The sequence below is a fragment of the Trachymyrmex septentrionalis genome, unplaced genomic scaffold, assembly GCF_001594115.1.
Source record: "Trachymyrmex septentrionalis isolate Tsep2-gDNA-1 unplaced genomic scaffold, Tsep1.0 scaffold310, whole genome shotgun sequence".
Taxonomy (NCBI): domain Eukaryota; kingdom Metazoa; phylum Arthropoda; class Insecta; order Hymenoptera; family Formicidae; genus Trachymyrmex; species Trachymyrmex septentrionalis.
The window spans coordinates 138,118-165,143 of record NW_017305475.1 but is presented as its reverse complement, the minus strand read 5'-3'; the positions used below and the strand labels follow the sequence as shown (position 1 = coordinate 165,143).

The 27,026-nt window shown below is 32.3% G+C and overlaps 1 protein-coding gene across 3 annotated transcripts in view; it reads left to right on the top strand.

Annotated features, from left to right (window-relative positions):
- Positions 1–14,645, top strand: part of LOC108749745 (protein N-terminal asparagine amidohydrolase) — a 55,155-nt gene extending 40,510 nt beyond the window's left edge. For 2 of the 3 annotated variants that reach the window (XM_018488676.1, XM_018488674.1), the window contains exons 3-8: positions 8,247–8,437; positions 10,105–10,170; positions 12,621–12,803; positions 13,102–13,310; positions 13,615–13,776; positions 13,916–14,645. In XM_018488676.1, coding sequence (XP_018344178.1) covers positions 8,248–8,437; positions 10,105–10,170; positions 12,621–12,803; positions 13,102–13,310; positions 13,615–13,776; positions 13,916–14,041 — 936 coding nt within the window. In that variant the 5' untranslated portion in view covers position 8,247 and the 3' untranslated portion in view covers positions 14,042–14,645. Of the gene's footprint in view, positions 1–1,586; positions 2,298–8,246; positions 8,438–10,104; positions 10,171–12,620; positions 12,804–13,101; positions 13,311–13,614; positions 13,777–13,915 lie in introns of those variants that run through there. The other variant, XM_018488675.1, reaches the window with a different exon arrangement.
- Positions 14,646–27,026: the final 12,381 nt, after the last annotated feature.

Sequence of the window (27,026 nt, the reverse complement as noted above, 5' to 3'; positions counted from 1 at the left end):
TCGTATTTTTACGTTTGACAGCGTCACTTAAATTTTTACGCTTATGGATTCATATAGGCTGTTTTTTTTTTAAATGTTGATGTGTTTCGCTATATAGAAGGTACATCTCGTATTCCAAAACAATTTTATCGCGCGGCTTGAATCGAACAAATGCGGAATAAGTTTAAAAGGGAAAGGAAATTAACATGAACTTAGGTAGACTAATGATTTCAAAGGAGCGATGCCTTCGTTCAGATAGCTAGAAAGAGAACGTGACTTCGTATATATTTGAATCGATTATTTCAAGGAGAGTGTATAAGCTAACTTTAGAAATGAAAAGGGAAGAAAGAAAGTACTTCATTGCTTTTATATTCAATAGAATTGAATTATAATTGAATTATTAGTACATTCTTCCTCTTTGATGTTATGATTGAACAAGTCAAAACTTTGCCGACGTTTAACCGAAAATAAAATTCCACGATAATCGTTGAACTAAACTCATCTTTATTCGAAAAATCAACGAAGATTAGAGTTAGTTAATTGGAGTGATTTTCCTTTAAAATCTTCCGAAATTTTAGCTACGATAAAAAAAAATAATCACAAAGATAATGAGCTAAGATTAGACGCCAGATTAAACGACGCCAGTAAAGCTCCACTTCAAGCTCTCAATCAGAAAATGATTTTCTTTTTTATACAGACCACAAGTTTTGTTCGAAAATTTTATTCTATATCACCATGTGAAGTCAGTATTTATATCTCTTTTTATGCTATGCGCGATCTATGATCCAGATTGAGTCTGCAGCTGCTTATTCAGGTCTTTCAGGTATCTCTCGCTTCTTATTGTAAAAATATACGCAAGGTGACCTCTCTCCATATATCTACATATATTCAGATGCTATCATCCACTATTCTCCACTCGGTCGCTTTTTCACAAGAAGAAAAGATTTTCAATACGCATCCTTAATTATACTCGGAAAACATTCAGTCGCGGGGAACAATTCAAATCTTATTTCATTATTAAGTTTTCAAGGTTTGTATAAATATTATAATTAGCAGTTTAAATTTGTTGAGAATCAGTTCAATTCGTCAGCTTATGAAGATTTGATTTTTTTTACAAAACGCTTTTATTCAATCGTTTTTTATCAAGTGTCTCTTGTCTTTCATCCACTGCCTTTTTTTTTGGCAAATAAATTAATGCTATTATAAATGTAAAACTTTTATCTGCCAAAACTAATGAACAAGTGTTCTTTATGAATTTTACTTGCAGTGATCTGAACTTTTCGACTACCCCGTAAATAGACGCTCCCACGAAATACCGCACCAATCGGCCGACCGTCGATACAAGCAGAAAGAGTTAAAAAAAAAAACGGAGCCGAAGCGATTTCGATTCCTAAGCCCTGCCGACAGAGCCAAACATGTTATTTTCTCGTTCGCGGTACCCCGATATCCGATCGACCAGCCGGCCCCGATTGGTCCCTCTTGCATTTTAACCCGTCCCACCGCAGCCAAGAAGCCATCCAATCACCGCGCCGACTGATAACAGAGGCCATAATTAACGCGATTTGTTAATGAGCGCCGGGACAGTCGACGACGACTGAATGAAAAGTGCGCGGACGAATTTAGTTGCCGCTCGGCCAGATTTTGGATCGGCGGTCGTGAGAGATCGATCGTGAGAGACGCGATCTTTCTGTTCTGTGTTATTCGGCATATATCTATAAACCGGAAGTGATTGCGCGTTCGGAATAGGAAATCCGGATAGGAAATCCGAGATTTACGAAACGTCATGATTAATTCACAGACAGTGATTGAGTGCAAGTCGCGTTAAAATATGAAACAAATGATTTTTTATTCTTAATCTTGGTAATAGAAGATTAATCTGAAATCACATAAACTGGTAGGATCGATGCTTATCGACATGTCAACGCATAGAAGACATTTGTAAATTGTAAATGAATTCAAGAACAACGCGTGAGAGAAATTTAGTGATTCTGAATCTGAAAAATATCAGTTGAAAATAAAAGTGAGATAGAAATTCGTTGAAATTTTCCTGATGAAGTGCTCGCAGAATTTCAATAACGCGCGCAACGTTTCGATAATCTACTATATAATAAGGATTACAAGAGTTTGAATAAAAAGACTCGCTCCTGCATTAAACATACATCGGGTGCGCTTTTATCTATCTTAGCTATATCTGTACAAGATATATAATCGGATTTATATATCTTTATAGATATTATTCTATCGCGTCTGAGCGCAATAATTTCTCACGGATATATTGGATAGATTCCATTGGAAGAAAATCAATTAAAAAAAGTAAGGTAAGTTGCTGCTGCACAGTGCCTAGAGATATGTAAGTTGTTTATGCCGCGATGATAATTTTAATAAATTTCTATATTTAATCTCGGTTCGATGAATTCATAATCTGTTGTGATCATTTTTGTCTTTTACTTGTAAACCTAATATATTATAAATTATTAAGTTTCGACACAATCCATGTGATAATCATGTGATAATAGCACGTATAAACAACATGTCGCAATACGTCTGGATGCGATATCGCATCACGAGAAATATACTAATGTCGCGACATGAAAACTCAAGCCTGAGTGGTTTTCCATGAATAATATTCACAACATCAAATAACTATATCAAATGCAAGAATACGTCACGCGATAGTGTCGGTTTCTTGCGAATTATGCGTCAGCATAGCTGCAGCCTCCACGTGACTGTTCGCGATCGAGCTCGTTCATCTCATTATTATATGAACAGCTGCTTGTGATAAAACTAATTACACACAAGTTATTTCTCCTGCTGCGCGCAATAATTACAGAGACGAGAGTATTTCGTAATGTCCCGCGTACTTTTACGTTCGTTCAGCGTGCCATTCTTAATTTCGCTAACTACATGTTCAAGTGCCAGCCGTTGCTTTTCCGACGTGATAGTCCATTTCGTGAAAAACATTAGAAAGATAATTGTCGCGTAGCCAAAGTTTGCACATTCTAAAGTAAAAACATCCTTTTGAAATTGAGAAATTTATCTAAAACGGCAAATCCTTTGTTAATCTTGCACAGTAAAAAGAGAAACTATTATCAAGATACTTCTTATTTCTTTAGAAAATTCTACGTTCCTATTTGCTGCCAATTTACAAAGAAATTGTATTGTAGCTAAATACAGATTTAAAAATAATTTTATTGGACTATCAAAATGATGAAAATCTCAAGCATGCTGAAACAATGCTCTTGATATTCTAGCAACCAGCTTAAGCGTCCTAATAATTATTTTGATTTTTTCCAATAAAATTATTTTCAAATCTGTATCTAGCTAAATTTTTAGATACTTCTACATAAGCGTTTTTCCCGTGCATATAGCAAAATTTCGAGCGTTTTGTTTTAAACGATTTTATAATTTCTTCGTACTTTTAAAAACACACGAAAAATACCTAGAAGGGTTAGATTGGGTTAGGATGCTAATGAGGGACTGGAGCTTTGCATAAATTTCTAAAAGTCCTCATTACTCCGCTACTCTTGCTACTCGGCCTGGAATAGATGGAAGATTTTCACGCAGCGTACATCGCTTCTGGAACGAACCGCAACATAAAATTGCTCCTAGCGAGCGAGCAACGGAGTGGTATGCATCGCATGTCGCACGCCGTATAATTAAGCCGCGATATTTCCACCGAATACAAAACATGTAATTATCTCATCTGGATTATAGTACCGTGCTCCCTAATACCGAAACCTACGTACATTGTATGCGGTTCGCGGGTAAGATACCGCCGGGCTAGTTGCTGCAATTTTCTGTTCCTTCATTTCTAGAGCGGCGCGGAGAGATATAATTACGGATGTTACGGGGACAGCCATTGAAGTTGAGTTAACCGTCGCGAATGCAAAGTGCATAAGAAATTATTAGAATTTATTTTATACACGCATGAAATCGCACATTTGTTAATTTGTTAATCCTCTAATTGATTTTATTTATTATTTATTCCATTTTTATTTTATTTTCTAATTATACCAGTCTATATCTGTTCGCAATAACTTATAAAAAATTCTTTTATGTCATTAATATACATACAATAATATAATAATCAAAAATGTTACAGCGCGTTGTGACTAAAGAAATAATAGATTTATTTATCTAGTAATCAAAAAACATTTTGAAACATTCCAACAACATTACAGCAATGTTACAATGTTGCTGCAATGTTGATGGAATGTTTCAAGATGTTTCTTACTTACTAAGTACAGCGTTTACGATATCAAATTTCAGCAGAAATTTTGTTAAGAATCAGCAGCCTAGCGTTGTTCTTGTATTATAATTAGGCTCGCGCATCAATAGTGATAAAGAATTAAAAATTATTATGGAAAAGAAATACGAGTGACGTGGCTTTTGCCTTCGTATTTCTGCGTGTTTGTAGAAGCAGCTGCACAACACGCGGCTCGGAGGAATCTATTTTAGTCCTTGCTACGAATCATGCCGCACACGAGGACGTTGCAACGAGTTTTTTGCGAAAACCTCATATTTCTCGCGGCGTTCCTTTCGTTCTGCGAGCGCCGCCGACATAATTGGCGATTATTCTGTATTTAAACGCGTGGCGCGCACCTTTCGCAGAGCCTGTCTCATTTTTTATGGTATTTTTAAATAAAAGAGAACCCGTTTTTTTCGTCGCGTTTTCATTCCAAACTTCCACGATCAAAGGAAGATTGATGACAATCAATCATCGATGCTTTCAATGATTTTTTTTATTAATAGCGCTATCTATAATGTTGCAAGAAGACAAGGAGAAAGTATACGGTTAAAGTTTTTAAAAAGACACTCTGTTATTCAATGATTACTGTTCAGTAATTGGATTCTATTTTTTGTCGAAGATTTTTTACTTTTTAAATTTAAATTCATTAAATTAATCGATATTACAATTAACCCCCCACATATTATATTTTTATATAAGTACACTTATTTCATAAACACACTGGATTTTTGTCAGGCCCACATTTTTTTACTGTTCTAGGCTTTTAAAAAATCTAGAGAAATTCAAAATAACTTTCCAACATTCCTGCTAATCTATAAGATGAATTTTAGTGCATTATTATTGACTTCAGTGCTAACACTTATAACTGATGTAATCAGCAGCAAATATTTACTGTTTTTTAGTAACAACACACTGATTCACTTTTATAGGTTATAATTTCTGCATATTGAAATGCATTTCAATCTACAGAAAATTACAACCTTTAAAAGTGAATTTTACTGATGATTCGCAGTTATAAGTGTAACATTGAAGTCACTGATTCACTTTTAGAGAGTACATTGCCAAATATTTATTCAACTCAAATGTTAAAATTTTTATTTGTAATAAAAATTTGTGCCAAGAAATGGCACATTTGCGTGAATTTTGTCTGAATCAAAAAAGACCTTGTGTCTACAAAAGATAAGTAACGTCAGCGTTATGATATCGGGTTAGTTGTTTGTAACATAATATAGATAACAAAATTCGTCTTTGACAATGTAAAATTTTCGCCTTTCATCCGTAATCTTTTTCAAACTTCAACGCAAATTTTTATATTATTTCAAACTGTATAAAAATTCGAAAAAATTCTTGTATACTGTGAATGCTTTAATATCGAGTTTTTACTATCATAAAAATTTGATTGTATTTTACTTATTTTTATACAGATCCATCTACCCACAATAATCCACAATAAAATCCGCACAAAAATCCACAATAAAAAAAATCGACTATGTCTTCCAAGTCCAACATTGTCAGCAAATAATTAATTTGAGATTGAGCTTAATTTTAACCAATTTATTTAAACTAACGGCGCTTAAATCAAATAAATAAAGAAAGGTCTAATATGTAAGGTTGAGGTTAAATATTTGGTGTCTAATAATATTTTTAAATATCGATTCTAAATCTACATCTCTCAGTTATATAAATTACATCGTTCATTGTTAGACTTGAAACGCAATCATAAACTGAAATTGAAATAATAATATCACAATCAAATTGATCGTCGATAATAATAATATTACTAATATCTTAAAACTGTTAAATACTAAAGAATTTATTGTTTACTGGAAACAAAAAACTTACTGAAATGTGTATTTAGAATTTAAAAAATACTAGTTAAAAATCTTGCCTTTGGCCCTTTTCTTACTTATATAATATATTCATTTATTTAATTGTCTAGATTATTATTGCTAATATAGGTTTATTGTTGCGATTATTAATATATAGGTAACACCATTGGTGAAACGCTCGCGGAACCGACAATACAACCTCGAAATTTGTCGTTACTCCAACCAGCTTTGTCATAAAATACTCAGCCCTGATCGTGCGTGCGAGATATACCTGATGAGGACTTTATTGTTAAGATCGAAAGACGACGATTCTCTTTCCACACGAATTTCCACACTTGATAATCCAGTCACGCACGATGTTTAATACCCGCCTGTTGCATACACGGAAAGAACGGTTTTATTAAAATATCTAAAATTTTAGCTAGATACAGATGAAAATAATTTTGTTTAGAGCATCAAAATAATTATGTAGGACACTTATAAACTGGTTGTTAGAATATTAAAACTTTTTGCAGTATTATCATCAATGCTTAGCATTCTACATATAATTATTTTGATGATCTAATAAAATAATTTTCTCATTTCAGATACTTTAACAAAACCATTCTTTCGATATGATAACTACTTTGCTTACAGTTACCGAAAATTAATGTTAATTTCTTTTATTTTATTTATTATGTATATTAGAATTACATTTATATTTAGATTTTGAAAGATGCAGAATAACCAAATATATAAAAGATGAGACATCAGTAACGAACTACTGTTATCAAAGCGATTCTAAGTAGACAGATAGGTAGTTTGAAGTATGACAAGATAATATATGATATATGACAGAGCTTATACAATATATCGAATATTTTCAATATAAAATGCGAAAATATAAAACGAAATATTCATAACAATAAGATTGCAGAAAGAAAGAGAACAAGTCGCAATTAACTGTGATTTGATAACAAAAAATGAGCTACTCTGTCGCGAAAAGAAGAGATGGAAAAGGAAAAGCGAATAAAGCAAGGTAGTATATTACAATAGTTGGTGGATATGTAGGAGAACAAAGTTCTGAATGAGATAGAAATGAAAGAGAATAAGGAATTGTAGTAACGGATATTTGGAGTAACCGACATGGAAGTTGGAATATAGTGAATAAGATTATGTAGATAAAGAGAAGTGTTAGAGCGGAAAAGACGATGAACAAGACAACATAAATAAAGAATAAAACATTATTGGATTTTTAATCACCCAGAACTTTGATACCCATAATGGAGAAATGTGTAAATTATATTTGCGGATATTATTTTAAAAAACGAAGACAGGAATTCTGTATACGCTAGAATACGCTGAATTATTTGTTGAGTTAAAGCCGGAATATAGAGTGTATATCAGCGTAGTCGAATAAGAAAATTACAAGGAGTTTCTATGAGATTGAAAGGGTGTGACGAAAGGGATATAGGAGATGAAGGTGTAAAAAAGCTGCCCAACACTTGATAATGACATGATCATTAAGTAATCACGGAGAATCAAAATAGATCGAGTATTTTTATAGTTTATTGATCCACTCGTTGTGATTTATGACACGCGCCAATTATTTTGCAAATATAATTTATAAAGAGATGCATGTCCCAAGCAGCGAAAACTCGTTGCGATCTCAGAAGACTTTCGATCGACCTTAACTTTTGAAGAATTATATTTAGCGATATAAATATTGCAATTTAAAATATAGTTATCGCTGATGATTCATCGTAAAAAATCAAACTACGCTTATATTCTAAACGTTATATTAACATATTTTTTTACGACAAAATAATGAGGAAGATATGTAGAGGCAACTTAGAGGAATTCAGTAGAGAGTGTGAGATACATTTTTCAAACGTGTCATCTTTTCCACTTGCCCGTCAGATTATATTTTTCAACGCACTTCCTGAATAAATTTGGACTTTGTATCCGAAAAAAAAAATCTCACACGTCCATTTTTAATTGTAAAACCACATGCGTCGACAGAGAATAAGATGGAAACTAACCAGCGAGTAATGGGCGTTACTTGCATAAATTATTAATCGTTCGCGAACGTATTGTTTTACAGAATGAATTTCATGCATATCAAACATGCGTGTGTACAGCACCTTTTAGTGATAAGACGTTTGTTATTGTTGATTTCGCTATAGCTGCTTTTCCTTTCGCTTTCGCAGGATGGTGCTGGTGGTGGGCGGGGTGGTCCTGCAGGAAGAGATTCCTGCGGACAGCAGGTCCTTGTACGCGGCTCATCCGGTATACCGTGAGAGCGCAGCTCAGCTGCACTCGATGCCGGCGAAGCTTGTGGGTCCGGTGGGCCTCCTTTATGTTCAACAACGAGAAATGGCTGCGACGCTACCGCACGACAGTAAGTATAATGCATCTCGATGTGCCAGCCACGTCAAACTGGGTCTAAGGAAACGAGCGCAAACAAACACGAACGAACAACTTGCTTCAATGAATGCGAACAGCGGTGCTGATGTTCGCGTTTATGCTCTTTTTTATTAAGTATTATTTTATTAAGTGCAGTGAATCAAACTTCCTTTATAATTTCACAGTGTTTATCCGGTTTACAGTCTGCAAGATTTCTCAGAAACGGCTTAACTTTTTCAAATTCTGTATTTGGCAATACAATACTTAAGGATCTTACTTAGGAATTAATTTAGTTGATCGTAATAAGGGATAGAGTATACAGAAATTTCACTCAGATTCATCCAGGTATCATTTTATCCTTGTTCAACATTTAGTAAATAATAAAAATAAAGATTTGAGAGCATCCGGTGTGGTTTCTGAATCAAGGCGGTCAGAGTCAATTTTAGCAAAGTTTTTAGCAATCGTAGGTATAGGATTTTGCTTTGCTTACCAATGCATATACAATAGTTATATCCATTGCAAAGAATTTATTTTTAAATTAAATCATATCTTACTTTCACTTTTTTCCTCAAATTACATTTCCGCTCACAAGAACGCGTATATATGATATGTAAATGTAAATGTCCACAGTGTATTGGTTTTACTAGACCTAAATGACCAAATGTGAATCAATCACAATTCCTGCGAGAAAGAGAAGCTTTTTGAAAAATTATAATCTCTCGCGGTATTTAACGGAGAGAATATGTTTTTGATGCAATAGCCACGCGATTTCCATGTTATCTTGTAAGGAGATATCAAATGTTACCGGCTACTTTTGACGCGATATCGCGGGATTGGCGCAATCCGTCAACCTACCAGATGTGATTACGCTTAATTACGAGAATAAAAAAAAACAACGCGAGCGATAAATCAACGGATATCGAGCATTATTTTTTCGCTTTATTGAGTAACTCTTTATAATGTTACAGAAAATTACAGTCCAATTTTTCAGATGGTGTATCTTTCAAAAATAACCGAGATTCGTTATTATGCTGCAATAACAACGGTACAGTAAATATTGTAACGAAGCATATCTTTCTCCACATATTTCATTAAATCTGGATGAATCTGGTAATGTTTCGCAATAAGCGATTTTCTTATCTTTTGTCTCGGAATATGTAATAAATCTTTATCAGTAATCTTTATCAACAAATAAGAAATTATCGCTTAAAAAACCACTGTACTCTTGTATGTAACATAGTGTAATGTCTAACGTAATATGTTATGTTAAATCGACGAATTTTGTGTATATAGCTCGTGTTTCTCTTTTAAAAAACCTATCTTTTAATTTTACAATTTTTACGACGCGTAACAGTACAATAAATATTTGAGGAAAGATGAAAGCAAGATGATGACAATATAAGAATAATAAGAACACACGAGTAAGAACATTATTTCTCTTGTAAACATTATTTCTCTTGTAATATTTTTCTCTATAACAATTGGTATAGTTTATATTTGAAATGCGAAAATTTATTTTCTATCATTATGGAAAGTTCTTGTCGCGTATGGACGAATGAACTTAACAATCTGCAGTCTTTCGAAGTGCTATATTCGCTCGAACATGTGCAGACCGAATCGACTGAATGTTGCCGTACTGATTATTCTTTTTTCCCTTCACAGAGAACGTGAACATCCTCGGTTCGGACGACATGACCACATGTATAATCGTTGTCGTCAGGCATTCCGGTGAGTATATTTGAAAGTACAATCGTGCTCATTATAAAATAGCTGCTGGTTGCATATAAATGACCGCTTACTGCACGACAATGAAAAGAAAAAGAGGTCGGAATAACGCAATGACAAAGCGCGATTGCTTGATCGGTATCGCGTTGAAAAATATTTAATACGAAACTCATAGAACTTCGCAATATACAATAATAATCGATCTCTCTTTTAACATAGTCAGATTCTTAAATTGAAATTGATTTCTTTAAAAAAAGAGAGAAATACGTGGAAAGTCTTTTTGTTGAAAGATTTTTATCCTGCAAATTGAAGAGTTTTGAAATTATTAATTAAATATCAGGAATCTAATTGACGCGAAGGTTTTCATTTTTATTATAATTCTAAAATTATTACTATCTTAATATTTTATAGTTGGAGAAAAATGAACTTTAAGGATGTATCAGATGTATAATCTCTGCAAAAAATGATTACAATTGGAAATTTATACTTTTGATATATAAAAATGAATATTGTAGATGTACGTATAAAACAATTTAATAAGAATTAATATATATATTCAACATTACAATTTTACAAGTTAAATGAAAATTTTCTCTTTTTATTTTAATTATTTTTTTTTAAATATATAATTTTTTATTCAGATTCTAAATCGGTATTAAATTTTTTGTATTACTTTTAAATACAATATAGAAAAATTAATATTTTTTTTACAATTTCATGATTTTATTAAAAATACGTGTAATACATCCTTAAATTAATTTAAGTTAAAAAAACCGAAACTCCAAAATGTCAATGAAATTATAAGTATCTCGTTTAGAAGCCATTTCACGAGAAAACTACAAAAGATTTCCGTACTTATTTAAAGAGAGAAAAAAGACACAAAATTCAATTGCAATCTGCTTGTCTTGGACCGGGAGTAAATTAGTCGTGCTAATGAGCAAAAACTTATGAAAAATGTTAAAAAATATCGCTAAACGAGAAATGTAACATCCGTGATCATTTTTGGACCTTCCGTTATATTGCTTTTTATTTTTATTGTGGCACACACTTTCGTTCGCACAAGAATATCATTGACTCCTCTTCATGATATAACGTCTAATATAATGCGCAAAATGTGAAACGCCGCTTCTTTCGACGAGTCGCTTAATAGAACCAGTTCTGCCATTCGAGCTTAGGAGAAAAAGTGCTGATTCAAGTTACGATTCACGTCCATATCATTTAAATGTCTTGTTAATCTTACGATATCAAGTTTAAAGAGCTTCGGAAAAATAATTGCACATAAGAATACGTTACTATACCTAATTTCATGTGCTTTCGTTAAAAGATGTTCAAAATTTATTAAAATTGTTGTATGACTATTTTTCAACAAGTGTTTTATAAATTCGATATTTATAACTGATATTGCATACGAATTATATGAACTTTAATGTTTTTTCGAATGATAATGGATTTCATATCGCACAAAGGAGTCTATTACATTATACCATACTTCTCAAGGAAACTATCGGATAAGTTCTCCTTAGCTTTCTCCTGCTGAGGCGACAGTGTATCGCGACGCAAGTTGGGTGTCTCCGATCGTCTTAAGGTTGCGCGTGAATAATGGCCGAGATAGAAAGCGACTGCGAAAGTACGTAATTAAGTAACAGTTCGCGATATAAAAGTTCTTTTGTCGCGAGTTCTCTCCCGTCCATTCATCGTTGCTTTGTGTTCGCACAACAGAGTTGGATAATGTTTAAAACTAATTGTTAAAATTAATTATTATCGCCTTTGTTTTTTCCGATTAGTATAGATTAGTATATAAGGCATTTCATAATCGCATCTTTAAGAATCTCTCTCGCAAGAATATTCACATGTTTCCAAACGTTATTTTTTATTCCACTTTATTTTTATTATTAAAACGAGTGCATCTAACGAACTGTAATCAATCGCGATCCTGGATCTATGTTAAATCGTTTCAGTGCACAACATGAGCTTTGGTCGGTTTCTCGATCCGATAATGGTGAAAAGACCGACATGTCACTGATACGGTTGTTTGCTGTAATTTTTATGCTGCAATAATTAATGTTTTGATAGTTACATTTAAATGCTCGAAAATTAATTGCTCTTTTAATCGATTTATTCTTTTCGTAGCAAGTGATCACAAAAAGATAATAATATGCTAGCGATGATAACTCATTTAGCCATTTTGATATTTCTTTCAATCTTTTCAATAGCGATAAATACCATTAAATTCACTGCTCAATAATATAAATAGTAGTAATGTAAAGTAATAATTGAACGATCAACAGTTTATTTGGTGTTGAGACTAATTCGCAGGACATTTGTTACGCTTTATTTTTTTATATGATAACGTAATAAAATAATTATTTTTTTATATTACACTTAATAAGTATCTGGTTCTCTTTAATTTTGTAAGGATTTTGAATGTTATATTTTTAAATGATGGATTTTAGGCTCTGGCGCCGCCGCTCTGGCGCACCTTGACGGCTCCGGAACGGAAGATGCTGCGGCGGCAATGATCCAGAGGGTAACGGAACTTGCTCTCGGATATCCTGAAGGTCGCCTGGAGCTGCAGTTGGTTGGCGGTTACTCCGATCCGAGAAACTATTCTGAGGAATTATTTTACAATATACTTTGTACGTAAACATATATTTTTGATGTCTTCTATTGTACTCCTATTATATTGAGAAGAAACGTTCATGGATTTCCTTTCCATTTAGTGACACTAGTCGACACAAATATCATTTTATCTTTTCTGACATTCCAATGAGTAACAAAGAACGATACGTGTGTTGAATTGTATCATCAAGCAGGAAATCTTCGGAGAGTCCTATTTTTACTACATACGATATTACTTGCATTTAAATAATTATTTAAATAATTTAAAAAGTCGACTTCGTCTACAAAATATTAATCGGACTAATTGTCTTCTAGCTGCATTTCACAAGCAACCGGTAGAGATTGATCTAACATTGTGCTGCGTGGGCGAGCTGAATACCACCGTGAGAGGTGGGATTCATTGGCCATTGATTTATGGTATCGGACTAAACGTGAAGACAGGCGAAATCTTTCCCGCGACTTTCCCTGACAAAGGTCCAGATCAGGCACTAAGGTGCGCCAGACAATTGACCGGGGGTCAGCAGGTGCGTGTACGCAACGTTTGCATTAGTGACACTATGTCAATTCAACGAATGATCATGATTTACTTCAAACAAAAAAAATACAGTCTATAATCTTACAGTCTATAAATAAATATAAAATAGTGGATGTTAAGCGAAAATCAACCAATGAGATTAAACATATTAAATGACATTTTTCACTTATGTGCGATAAAATATTGAGTATTAACAATATTAAATAAAATATTATTAATCGATTAAGTACGATATAAAATTTTATTTGGCGTATTCCTTCGAAATTGAATGTACATTCTGTCTTTATATACAGGTTTTGGATATATACGATTGCGCTCTGGGGTTACTTAGAATCGGACCGTTTAACTACGACCCTTTGCGTGGCGTGGATCTCTGGCTGGCACAAACCGATCAGTTCATCCTACAACATCTGTCCACATCACCGGAAGTGGAACAACCACATTTCGTATCGCAGGTAACTCCGTTTGAAACACTATACGACATCGTTAGTTATCGTTAGTTCCTCGAGACAGTAGAAAGCATTAGACGATAAATCCTGCAATTGTACTGTGTTTCCCACGCACCGTTAAGCAGTGACGAAATTTCTGTTTCAGGTGCGGGCAACGCTCAAGTATATCCAAGACAATCAATTTCCGGCCGTCACCGTCTTCCGAGATAACAGACCTCATTACTACCGTCGGGACGAAACCACTGGTGTCTGGCAACCGATGCGATACTAAAGCGTTTAACAAGCTACAGATTCGGTTAGGGCTTGCGTGATGATTGTTCGACAAAATTTTCGAACGACACGAAGTATAATAATAAATTCGCGAATCGACGAAGCGTACGAAGTAGGACGATCAAACCATAAGAATATAAATCAATTAGTCGAGTTTGATACTGCGTCTTCTGAAGACGGTGTCTTAGTCGGAGTTGTTTAAGCCCTAATGCGTCCGTTTGAAAAAATTTATTAGCATTTACAATTTGTGAGCAAATTGCGGAAGTCGGCGTGCAATAATTGCAGCCCTCGTCGGCCGGCAATTATATGTGATCGTCGGGAAAAAGACGTCCGATTGGGAGCTGTAGGATCGAACACCGATCGAAGCGGTCATAACCAGCACGTTAATCGATCGCCTTAAGGCCTGCTCACACCGGAAGACGTCTCGCGAGCTTGGCTATTAAAGCCAAGGTGCGGATTTGAATACGCATTACCGAATGTGATTTGTAATATTTGCAAATAAAGTTATCAGACAATAGTTTACTCTGTTATCGAGTAGAGAGTAAGCTATGAAACAAAATAAAATAAAAATAATTTTTTGACAAACCATTTTCCGAAGATTTTAATACGCATTATTCTGCATTAAGATGCAGATAATGCATAGTTTACTTTGCCTACGTTTCATATATATTCAATATTTTTAATAACATTTTTTTCTAAATGATATAATACATAAGAAATTTTTTCTGTCATGCTCGCCGAAAATTTTCGATGATTTTATCGAAATTGTTTTATATAAATTTTTATAAAGCAAGTTTAGATTTAATTTGATCTTCAATTAAAACAGGAGACGTAAAAAGACGACTAATAGAATTAAGAATCATATTGCAGATTAAATAATTCATCCTTCTTCAAACTTAATTTTACAAAGGCAGAATATATTGATCTTTAATTATATAGATTTCTTAATTACTCGCGAGCTATCATCAGAAATTCCAGACAAAATTACCGCAACGTAAGCAACTGAATCCGTAATCGAATCTCGATTTTTTGTTTGCTAGGAAACTCTTCTTTTATGACTTAAAAAAGTATATATGATTTTTGGAAAATCCTATAAAAAAAAAAAGGATTTTATAAAACACGCGTATGTTTATTTTTCTCTTTTCTATTGCACATACATATACGTATACACGCGCGCATTTTTTTTATCTTAAAAATAGTAATACGTGTGCATTCGTATTAACGTGCAGCGCACGACAACTTCAGATGTGAATAGGCCTATACATGCTGAATATATTGGCATTGTTGAATTTGTCTTTTTGTTAGATACTTATATTGCGTGAACGACGATCGAATTTTGGTCGTTATAAGGTGTTATTAGTTGTACGTGAATCGTTACTCCACCGTTGAACGTTCTGTATTAACTTTCTTCGTTGCCAGAGCGAGAAAATAATGACACTCTCATCGCGCATTTAGTTATGTAACTCATTTTTACGTCACACGTGCAATTGTCCTATCGGATAACTCGATAGTAAAGAATCCCGTTTGGTGCTAAACGCGCGATTAAAGACACGACGAAACGTACACGCGTGAGAAGATTTGTCTTTTTTCGCTTTCTCTTCGTTTCTTTCAGTCGAATTTGCGAAAGTTCGAGCAACGATTGATTCCGTACTTGCCATAATAAAGGAAGAAAGTTAGACGAAAGATAGAGGCGAAGTAGAAGAAATGATATTATATATATATATAATATTTTCAGGGTTGTGCCCGAGTCTTTCGGGTGAGGGAAAGTTCCTTTGCCTCGACACAGTTAGTTCCAAGAGGGAAACGCGAATCCCTTTAAAAATTCATGCGCAGATTAGTGATAATGTACTGTTCATGTCCCGCGGAAATTTTATCATACGAGTATTGTGCGTATTATACATACATATATCGAAAATATGGAGAAATCTCTTCCAACTTTTTGAAACATTTGAGCGATCGCGTTTGATCATTTATGTAGGATAGATGTTCAAGGTAAAATGTTTTCCTTGCATTATCGAATGATTCAAGAGAGCGAAATCGATTGTCGAGATTAATACATAAACGCATAATAGAATGGGACAATTCGATCACTTTGAAGATCGTACGAACGTCCTATATAGATTTTCCTATTTGTTGTTAGAAAGTAGGGCGTGCGATTGCGATCGAAGAATCAAAATGACGAGGCCTTCCCTTACCTGTGGATTCATCGATTAAGCCGAAAGGTAATCACTCTCCGGACAGCATTCGAGAGCACAGCTCTATGACGAAACTGGTCAAAAAGTTTCATATCTCGACACTCGAATACAATTTTCATGAAAGAATTCACTCAATAATTCAACATTATTGTTGACCGTTCTCTCTTTTGAGATGAATATATGATAAAGAAAAATCATTTTTTAATACTTAAAAAATTTCTTTCAAAGCTATGGTCTCGAAACCGTGGAGTAGTAAAGGAAGGATGCGTTCACAATTTTCCATTGTTCTAGTGATACATAAGCTAATTGAGGTTGATATTATAATAATAACGACGACGATGATTATCATAATGATACTGCTGATGATAATGATATTTCCTAGAAATTGAAGAGATATATTTTTACTATATTATGTAAAAAAAAAATGAAGAGCGAATGTACTCGTGACGACGAGGCTCTCAGGATCGAACTTGCGACCTGCTTTCCCTTCCCACTCGATCTACGTGAATAAAAGTATGGCGGGTGGTTTGCCACTTACTTTGTTGTGCTTTTGCCAGGAAAATATACGGCTTTTCTTGCTTACGTCATGAAAACTTCCCGGTGCAGCAATACAAGTTACTTATGTTTGACTTTTTTTTTAAGTTCACCATATCGTTCTTCCTTTTCCTGCCCGAATTTTTTCATTTTTTTTCACAGTAGCCTTTTTTCGTTCGATCTCTATCGCATTCTTTTTTGCGTTACGCAAACGCAATCTTACTACATAATATTATTTGGTGATATATTTATACAATAAACGATGATAGACTAAAGCAACACTTGTGTACGTTATTTCATAGCGCTGTATAAAATCGGATGCTTAAGATGACAACTGTAACCGATTTTAATCTGTTTGTTGAAAATTATCTCGCATTGGCCTACATTCGATTAGTTATAATAAATTCTTCGTAGCTGATCTAATCGCAAAAAGTTTGCGAATAGCACGTGACTCTGTAGGATCAACTTGCTGAGAAACCACTGAAGAGAGACTGGTAACAACATCGTTAACAAAGTTGTGGTCTGCTGTACAGTCTATAGCAGTAAACTATTACGTAAGTAAATTACCGCACTGCAAGGAGCGTTCGTGCATTATCATGGCTTTATATATATTGACATGATTATTAAATACAAAACAGCGCGATAAATAGATACTGATTAATCAATTAACGACGGAGAGCACTTTCATTTAAATATTATTCGAGAAAACTGAATTATTAACAAAATATTTTAATTTTTTTATTATTAGTACAATATTTTATATTATTAATACAATATTATATTATTAATTGTCAATAATATTTTTTGTAATTGTCATCAATGTATATAATTATATAATTTATCGTTACGTATGAAGTAAACAATTTTATAAATATAAAAATATGTTCGAAGATGCTTCAAAGTCTCTCTCTAATCAATTATGACTTATATAGTCGATGTATTTTAGCTAATTATGAAAGTAACAAAAATATATACAAGAAAATAAATTGAATATCTAAGATAAAAGATTTTGCATTTATTGTCTTAATTTATTATACAACAAGCTGTTTAAAGTTTACAGATTTTTGGAATCTTCCAAAAACTAAAAGTTCATCAAGCACTTACGTTATAAATTTTCTCTATTGCATAACTTTCAAGAACATGACATATATAATTTGTTCAATGTTAACAGCTTATGTACATGCGTAGGTGTGTAACCTTTATCCTGCCATGTTACATGAGAAGTTGTTCGATTGTCAGGGGGAGGAAACTTCCGCTTTTGGAAAGTTTGCTTTGAACGGTTTATAAGTTTTCCGACATGCCTCGCTTTAGCATGGAATCCGAAATCTGCAGTGAAGAAGAGAATTGCATTGGAAGGTGATCATCCGGAAATAATATTCGTGGCTGAAATTCTGGAAAGTAATTTCGGGCTTTTGTATCGACTAACTCGCAAGAAAAGATCTTTGAAGCGTCTTAAAACACTATTTACAAAACTATTTACTTCATACGCAACGATAAATTACATTGATATGAGAGTCGAGATTAATCACGTGGAATAATACCGAAATAGCGTACTTTCAGTGTATAATGAAGTTGATATATTGTACTTAAGTATATATTCTATCGTAATTCTTCGCATACATTACTAAAACATAATAATTAACAAACTATATTTTTTATTTCTACATTTTTATTTAATTCTTTAATTAAAAGAAATGTTAAATTGCGCTAATAGCATTCTTATTATAGGCGAAATTGATCTGTACCGTAGAAAAATTAAGGAATGTTTTTCACTTTTGACAAGATATATGGACGCGTATGTTTTATTAGCGAATATTCCACATATTTCGAATTCAAGGTGACAGGAAAAATGAAAAGAATCGTGGAAGAAAGTGAGAAGAGAATAGACTTGTAGGGAACCCGCAGGCGGTGAGTAGTAACGGACGACACGCGCAGACTCCTCGCAAGTGACTCGACCAGACTCGCAGTAGTTACCGTCAAGCATTTGGTCCGACACGATCAGTGCTGTTTCGTCGGTTTGTGACGACGGCCCATTTCGCGTTTTCCTTTGTCGCGGACGCTCCACGTTTTCGGCATTTGAAGAAGGCTTTGAGCGAATGAGATCTCTTCTTCGGTAAGTTTTATCACGTTTTTTTAAGTTTTATCACAATTTTTTAACACATTATTTAAAAGATCTTTCAAACTATTATATTTAATTTTGAAAATGGCTTACGAATTATTTTGATTAAATTGGAAGATGTGTTTTCTTTCGAAAAAGTTGCGATACATTTCGCATGTTAAATTAATCGTTTTTCTTCTCCTTTTCAGATTTTAAAGTAAATGTAAATTTATGCGTTAACAAATATGTGCTCTGTTTTTTTGAGGTAACATGTAATGTATCTAAATATAATGACTAAAAATAATATTGTAAAATTGGTTAAAAAAAAAATAAATAAAAATTACTGCTCATAACAAAAATAAAAAGTAATCAAATTAAAATTAAGGACTATATATAATTCTTTTATATTTTTTTCAATGTAATTTGTAAATTCTATATAAATAATTTAAAAACGAGTAAGAACTAAATGCAATTTTAATTAATTATACATGTGTTATAACATCCAGATTTTAACGCCTCAAATTACATTTCCTCAAACGACGAGCAAATATATTGAAATCGATTAACAAAAGCAATACTGATTGTATTTGTAGATAGGAAATTTACTAATTTACTCTGCATTATTTGCATTATTTTATTCAAGTAGTATAAATAATGCAACAAGCATTGTAAAAATGATTGTAAAATTCCAAAGTATATCTGTGAATCAAATTGCATACACGTGGCTTTAAAGTCTTCCTTTTATACTCATATATACTATTACGGGATACACAAGTATTTGCTCAATTCGCAATAGTAATTCTATTACGTCGAAAGCAACTATTCCTTGTAAATGAGATTGAAGAAGAGTACATATATTTATGAAATTTAACGGAAGTATGTGAAATATATGATGTATAATTAATGCTTTATGTAAATGTGAAAAATAAATTTAATACCGAATTTATTTTCTTTTGGCAATATAAAAATAAAAAAAATCATCAAGAAACACAAATAATAAAATAAAAAACAAACCACTTGGAATTAATTAATTTTTCCTTCTCTGTTCATTTGAAGAATCCCTTAGAAAAACTCTTTCCTAAATGACGACATTGTCAGAAAAAAGTTAGCAACTGTTTACCTTTATTGAATAACTTTTCGTTCATTTAATATTGAATAACTATTGTGTTTCTTTACGAATTTTTTTCATTTTTATGTTGCCAAAAGAAAATAAATCTGGTATTAAATTTATCTTTTACATTGACATAAAGCATTAATTACATCATATTTCAAACATTTCCATTGAATTTCATAAATATGCACTGAAAAAAATAGTTGATACAATATTTTCGATAAAATCTACTAGAATTCTTATTTTTACCAGAATAATTATATCAATCAGAATTCTAGTTATTTCAATTAGAATTCTAGTAGATTTAACCAGAAAATTCTGATTCGTTTATTTTCCACCAAAATTACTATTTAATTCAGACTATTTTTCTCAATGTATGTATATAATAAAATATTCTAAAGTTTCTGCTGTAATATATATATTTCATATTTCTAAATATTTAAAACTTTTTAATATTTTCATGCAATAATATCAATAAGAAAATGAAATAATAAAACTTTTGATATTAAAACCTCTGCATCTCGAATAGCGGTCAATGATTTCCTGAGAAATCCTTCAACTTGTCCTTCTTATCTGAGGATAGTATTAATTTCAGAGTATGCTAATAATCGAGTATGCTCTAATCGTTCTATGAGATAAGGAGAGAACCGCGGAAAACGAGTTATCGGTCGTTAGCGAATCGTAATATTGTCTGCCAGTACTAGTCTTCGCTAACCGTGAATGTTCGTGACGTAAGAACGTAATCGACCACCCCGTTTTCTTAGAAACGCGAACAGGAAGTTCCTCCTGATTCAACTTCCGTTTTCGACCAGCATATTCTCGGATGAAAAGTGAAGGTCGATGAACGAAAAGTAGTTTAAAACGTTAGTGAGGTCGCAAGAAGGATGTTATTTTGAATTAATTAAACTTACTAAACGTATTCGATGATTATTTGTTGCGCGTTTCTTATTAAAAATGAAAAGAAACCTACTTAGATGTTAGCATTAAATTACAATTTTGAATTGTAAATAAACGTTTGCCACAAATTAAATTTTAAGCAAATAATAATCTCACGCTTCATACGATTCGAAATCAATATATTAAAAATATTATAATTTGAACCTTTTCTGGGCAAAGTTAATATTGAACATTAAAAAATTAACACGTGCGCGAAGAAAAAAGAAGCCTAATAAAAAATTAATAGAAAAAAGGCAGCTCCAGATTGTTCGAAGAAAATTATAGTTCTGAAAAGTTTAACAAATTGTATACTTTTTAACGCGCAACTTGCGTCGTATAAAATCTGAAAAAAAAAAAAAGATAAAGGTAAAGTTTAGATAAAATTATTTTCAATGAGATATTGCTCCCTTATGTATAATTTTCTAGTATATTGTATTAGAATAAATTTTCATCTAATCTTATAGTATGAACATATGGGAATTAATGCGGCGGGTTTATGCGATAAAAGGGCGATAATATTTTTAACATACCACACAAAGTGCAATCTTGGGCTAATGCAATCTCTGCGCTAATGCAATCTCCACGATTTGACGGGCGTGCGAATGGAATTATGTGTTGCGAAATCCGTGTGGAGGAAGTGCATTGTATGGATTCTGTAACCTACGAATGTAAATCGTAATGGTCGATAATGGTTCCTCGTAATTTAATGGACTCTTCTCAGAATATTCCTCATCTCTTATTTCATATGTGTAAATTTTATAATTAAGTAATTTATAATTCAAATAATCATGTAAGCTTATCTTAGCAAAATCGTAAATAAGAATTTTGTTACAAAAAATTATAAAAATTTTAGTCAACATTTTTATTAACATCTCGACTAACATTTATTATAATATACCTTTAAATATTAAAAAACGAAATGATTATTTTCCTAACATTTTTCACTTACATTTCGAAATAAACTATGACATTTTTCACAATGCATTTTATAAATTTTACTGGTCAAATCAATCGCGATAATTTTTTTTGGTCGCGATTACATTTCTCCTGTCGCGAAATTTATTGATTTCGACCTTTATCACTACTGCGGGGGTGATATTCTATCATAAGTCTCTTGACCCTATCTTTTTATCTGCCAGTTTATTGACGCGTCGCATAACATGATAATCGCCCATTCTTTCGCAAAGAGCGCGATATTATTTTTTTTATCCCGGTCATCGACATTGTTGTGTATCGCGAAGAGGACGATTATTGCTGTCGACGGTTCGATCGTCATATAGAAGAGACGTAAGTAATTCAGCCGTCACAAAGTGGAACGAGCGCGTCGATCAGAGATCGATAAACGGCGGTATCTTGTTTTCCCTATGGTAGTCTAGTATAGAAAAGCTTGGCCAAGAATGACGTATTTAATCGGATTAAGGTGAACCTCGCGGCCGCCGTCTACTTCTTCTCTCGAAGGCAGGAAGCAAGTAATCGACTTCCAAGAGCGATCTCACCCCTCGGGTTTATTGCGGCGCATCTTATAGAGCGCCCCGTTGCGCTCTTCTATACTTCACCTTTTCTCAAGGGAATAGCCAATAGCCGATGACATATCAGCTGTCGCTACTCCTTAGCGAGTTAATTAGCGATCTAAATATTAATGTTAATAAAAGGCAATAAAGAAGATACTACGATTGATTGTGTTACCCAATCGAGTCAAAAGGTCGAATATTTATATCCGAAAATATAGAGGCAACGCGTTTAGAAAAATAAACAAAAAAAGAAAGAGAAATATAGAGAGAGAATCAATTAAACTTATTGCATTATATTTGATTATCTTCATTTATATCATCTTTCCTCTTTAAATAATTTAGACTTTAATCTTAGTGGTATAAGATGCTTTAAATACTTCAAATTCAATTTTTCTCTATTAAAATATCAAAATACTAATAATCTTCGCGAGTTATCAACTACGAGATAGAAAACAAAGACAACTTTGTGAATTAAACTTTTGCTAAGTAATTAAATGACAAAGAATCTTCTCATTCGTTTTAATGCTGAATGAGTTCAATTCTAATTAAAGGCTTATTCGTCACTGAATTGTTTAATTTTAAATACTAAGAATTAAGTGACAATAATAATTGATGGTTTACGGAGAAATTTTCGCAAAAGTTTATGATTCACATTAACAATAGGTATTTAAAATGTATTATTAAATTTATACATGTATATTTCTTGAATAATTTTCTTAAATTATTATTTTTAAATACTTTCGTTTAAGGTTATTTAATTTACTTTTAATAAATTTATTTTAAATATATTCTTATGAAGTAGTTTAAAAAAAATATTTTTGTATTAATTTTATTTTTATATTTATATATATTTTTTTTATCTTTATATTTTTATATATTAATTCCTACATTGAATAACTATATTATAAATAGAAAATTTCTCTTTATAAAGAAAAACAAATTTAGTTAAAGATAATATTAAATTAATGTCCGTAATAATAAAGGGTTATATAAAAGATTATCACGGTTTATTGTGCAAATAGGATAGTTCTAATAACATAGTGCTCTCTCTTACAACAGCAGAGAAAATTGTAGACATTGCGACATACACAGTTGACTTTGCGGAATTATCTGAATTCTGTAAAAAGGGTTTTGTCTTGTAATAAAAGGGAGTCTATCAGGTATGTAACTGTTACATACTTTTGTAAGACTGATTACGGATATATCTTAGAGAGAAATTTTCTTAATATCGTCTAGTATCGTATATTTTTATGTACAATCTATATTTTATTTTAAATAGTTTATTTCACCTTTCCAATTATTATAATAATGTACAAAAAATTAATTACAAAAAAATAATGCTGTCTCCGTACGTGCAATTTTGATGAACTTACTCTCGGAAAATGATTTTTCGGGAAATTATTGCGCGCTATGTTAATAATTCCGTAATTATCGCAAGATTTTAAGGTATTTAAATACTGGTACAATTTTATTGCTAATTCTATAAAGTTTAAGGAAATTGAAAAGTCACACATTATTTGCGAAATAACGGACACATACCTTATTGATTTTTTATTTCTTCTTCCTATTTATTAAAGCTGACAATCTTCGAAACAGAGCTTTTTCGAAATTTTCCGTGATTTGCGGCAAATTGAACGAAAGCTTTGAAACTCAATGCCGTTTCAGAGAATTTTATATGTTTATCTTCTATGATAACAAATTAAATTAAGATGCCATGCATTTCGAATTTCATTAATTCAGAATAAAACATGAAGAAATATGACTCTGAAAATAACTTTCAGTTTTAAATAATTTTACTTTAGCATGTAGCAGTAGTATTAAAAACAAATAGGACAACAAAAAAAATTCGACAAGTTGTCTGCAACTGTCACCGTTCATTACTACGAAATGGACTTCTTTCTTTTTGCAATAAATGAGCGCGTCGTGACAAACGAGCAGCCAATTTTGAAAAACGGACAATTATTTTTAAGAGTCAAGGCCCTTAACTCTTTCATCTTAGTCAGTCCTACATATTTTACCGATCTTTTCATCAGAAATAAAAATTTTTCTAATATATATAAATGATACAAAGCAAGAAATATTGTTTTCTATTGGGCAAAATAATAATTCACAAAGTTTGAACATTAGAAAATTGACATTCGTTTCTGATGTGAAATTTATTTGGTACTTTTTTAATGCGAAATTTCGTAAATATCAGATATTGTGTAAAACTAAAATAATAAATGTGCTAGTCAAATACAAATTTTAATTGCCGTCGAAAGCCCGAGTACCAATCATCTCTGTTTTCCAATTCAAATTCATCAATTAACAAAGATGGTTCTAAATGGGACGTTCATATTTGTTTTGTATGCGATTTTAGCATATTACGTGAACAGCTTTATTGCATCTACTGAATTTATTTTGGCCAAAAAGCTCTCGTACATTTAAATAACTATAATATTTATCGTTCGTCTTCAAAAATATTTGAGATAGAAGTTCATTTCAGAGGGATCTCGATTTGAGTGTATATATACACTTTTTGCATCGATTAACATTTAACGAAATATTTCGTAACACGAATGATATCGTCGGATTTTCATTTATCCGCAAAACTGAAGGAAACTTTAAATAAACTATATTTTTAATCAATTATTAATAAATATCATAGACATACTTGACAAACAATGTTGACTGATGTAAGTATATCTAGAATAGTTCAAATTCAAGGTAAACGTCATTCAGCGTAAACTACGCAGAACAATGCCAAAAAATTAGAATGTCATTTAATTTAGAGATTAATCCATATTTGAAAAGAGAAATGTAGAAAATGTACCAATAAAAACCATATGCACGTTTCGCAATTCCCGCTTATGACGTCATCTTGCACTATCTCTGAAAAACTTTCTCTCAGGAAAATATTACATCTCTTATAATAATAAAAAGCAGAGATATGCGCAGAGATAATCTCGAATAATCATGAATTTGCGTAGACAAGGAAGAGGGGGGGGGAGGGAAGGAGGAATGGGAAAGAGAGAGAGAGAGAGAGAGAGAGAGAGAGAGAGAGAGAGAGAGAGAGAGATCATGAAAAGCACTGGAAGATTCAATGTTATTTATTCACACCGTTACTGTATTACTTACTCAATACAACGTAAAGAGAGATAATAACTGCATTATAATGTTTTCACGATATTGCACGATTAAAAGTAATGTAATTAATACGTACAATAGCTTGCGCCGCGTAGTTGCATGAATTGGTAATTAAAGCTACATACACCAAAAACGCAAATATCAGAGATGAAAAAGCATAATCGTTACGCGGTTTTTATTCGCAGCGAATGTGATTACGCGGGAGATCTAGTCAAATATAATCCAAATATAAAAACGTTCAAATTATTCGAGCGAGTTATTCGAATGTTGAGGTATATCGAAATTCCAGCAATTCTCTAAAGACACACACATATACATAATCAGTCGCGGCCGTGTACGCAGAATTTTTCAGACTGACGACTACTAATCGAGAATCGTGTGAAAGTTCTCATAAAAGAAAGCACGCTGCAAAATAAATACCTTTATCCATGATTCAACCTCACACAACTGTACGCTTTATTGTATCAATGATTTCATCAAAATCATTGGTTTTGAAGAAATAGTAAAGTGACAACATCAATCAGTTCCACAGACATTTATCGGCTCGCTAAGTAAAGTACGCTATTAAATAAAATTTGCGTAATATTATTACAAATTCCTCTGTAATATAATTATAATATTCATTTAATTAATAAATACAAAAGTCACTAGAAATGTGCGATAAACTATTATTCTAATATCTAATTAATGTAGAATCATTGAAAGTTCAAAATTTGTACATAATAAAGAGAATGTTCGACAAAATATGTAATAAAGCTTATTAAAACAGTTTCTCTTCATAAAGTATTGCGCAGTATTGCTTTCAATCTTCGTTGAAAAAATAATGCTTGTAACATTTTTCTAGAGAAACCAATTATTTCTATACAATTCATGTCGTTATTTAAAAAAGAATATTTATTGCATGTTTGTGTCGTGAAATACAGAGGCTGCTAGCCCTTTCATATTATTCTGGGGAGCGATGGATTCTGAAATTGTTTCGAGATGGATCGAGAGCACGTGCGATGGTTTAGAATACGAAAATTATTCAATGGCTGCTCTAGAGGATGATTAAAGAAGAATGAGAAAAAAAGGCCAGCTGCCAAAAAAATCAGGTTCCCCCGTGAATGAACAAACCCTTTTGCGAATAGAAACCCAAAACCGCTGCTATCATAATAATGTCTGAAAGAGTTTTTAAAAAGTAAAACTTTCATAATTTTTTAAATTCTATTTTTATAAACAGTTTAAATTACATTTTGTTGCAACTTTTCGATTTTTTTCAACAAATCGATAAGATGTGACATTTTAACAAACGGAAGAGCATTTATTTGTGGTTAAAATAGTTGAAAAATATTTAGAAAGAATATTTAACTGTGTGCTCCATATGACATTTCCCAAAAATTTACTAAAATTTAATTTAACATTTTTATAAACTGCATTTTTTTGAATATTATTATTACATAATCTTTCCTTATACTTCTTCATCAATTACTCGACAT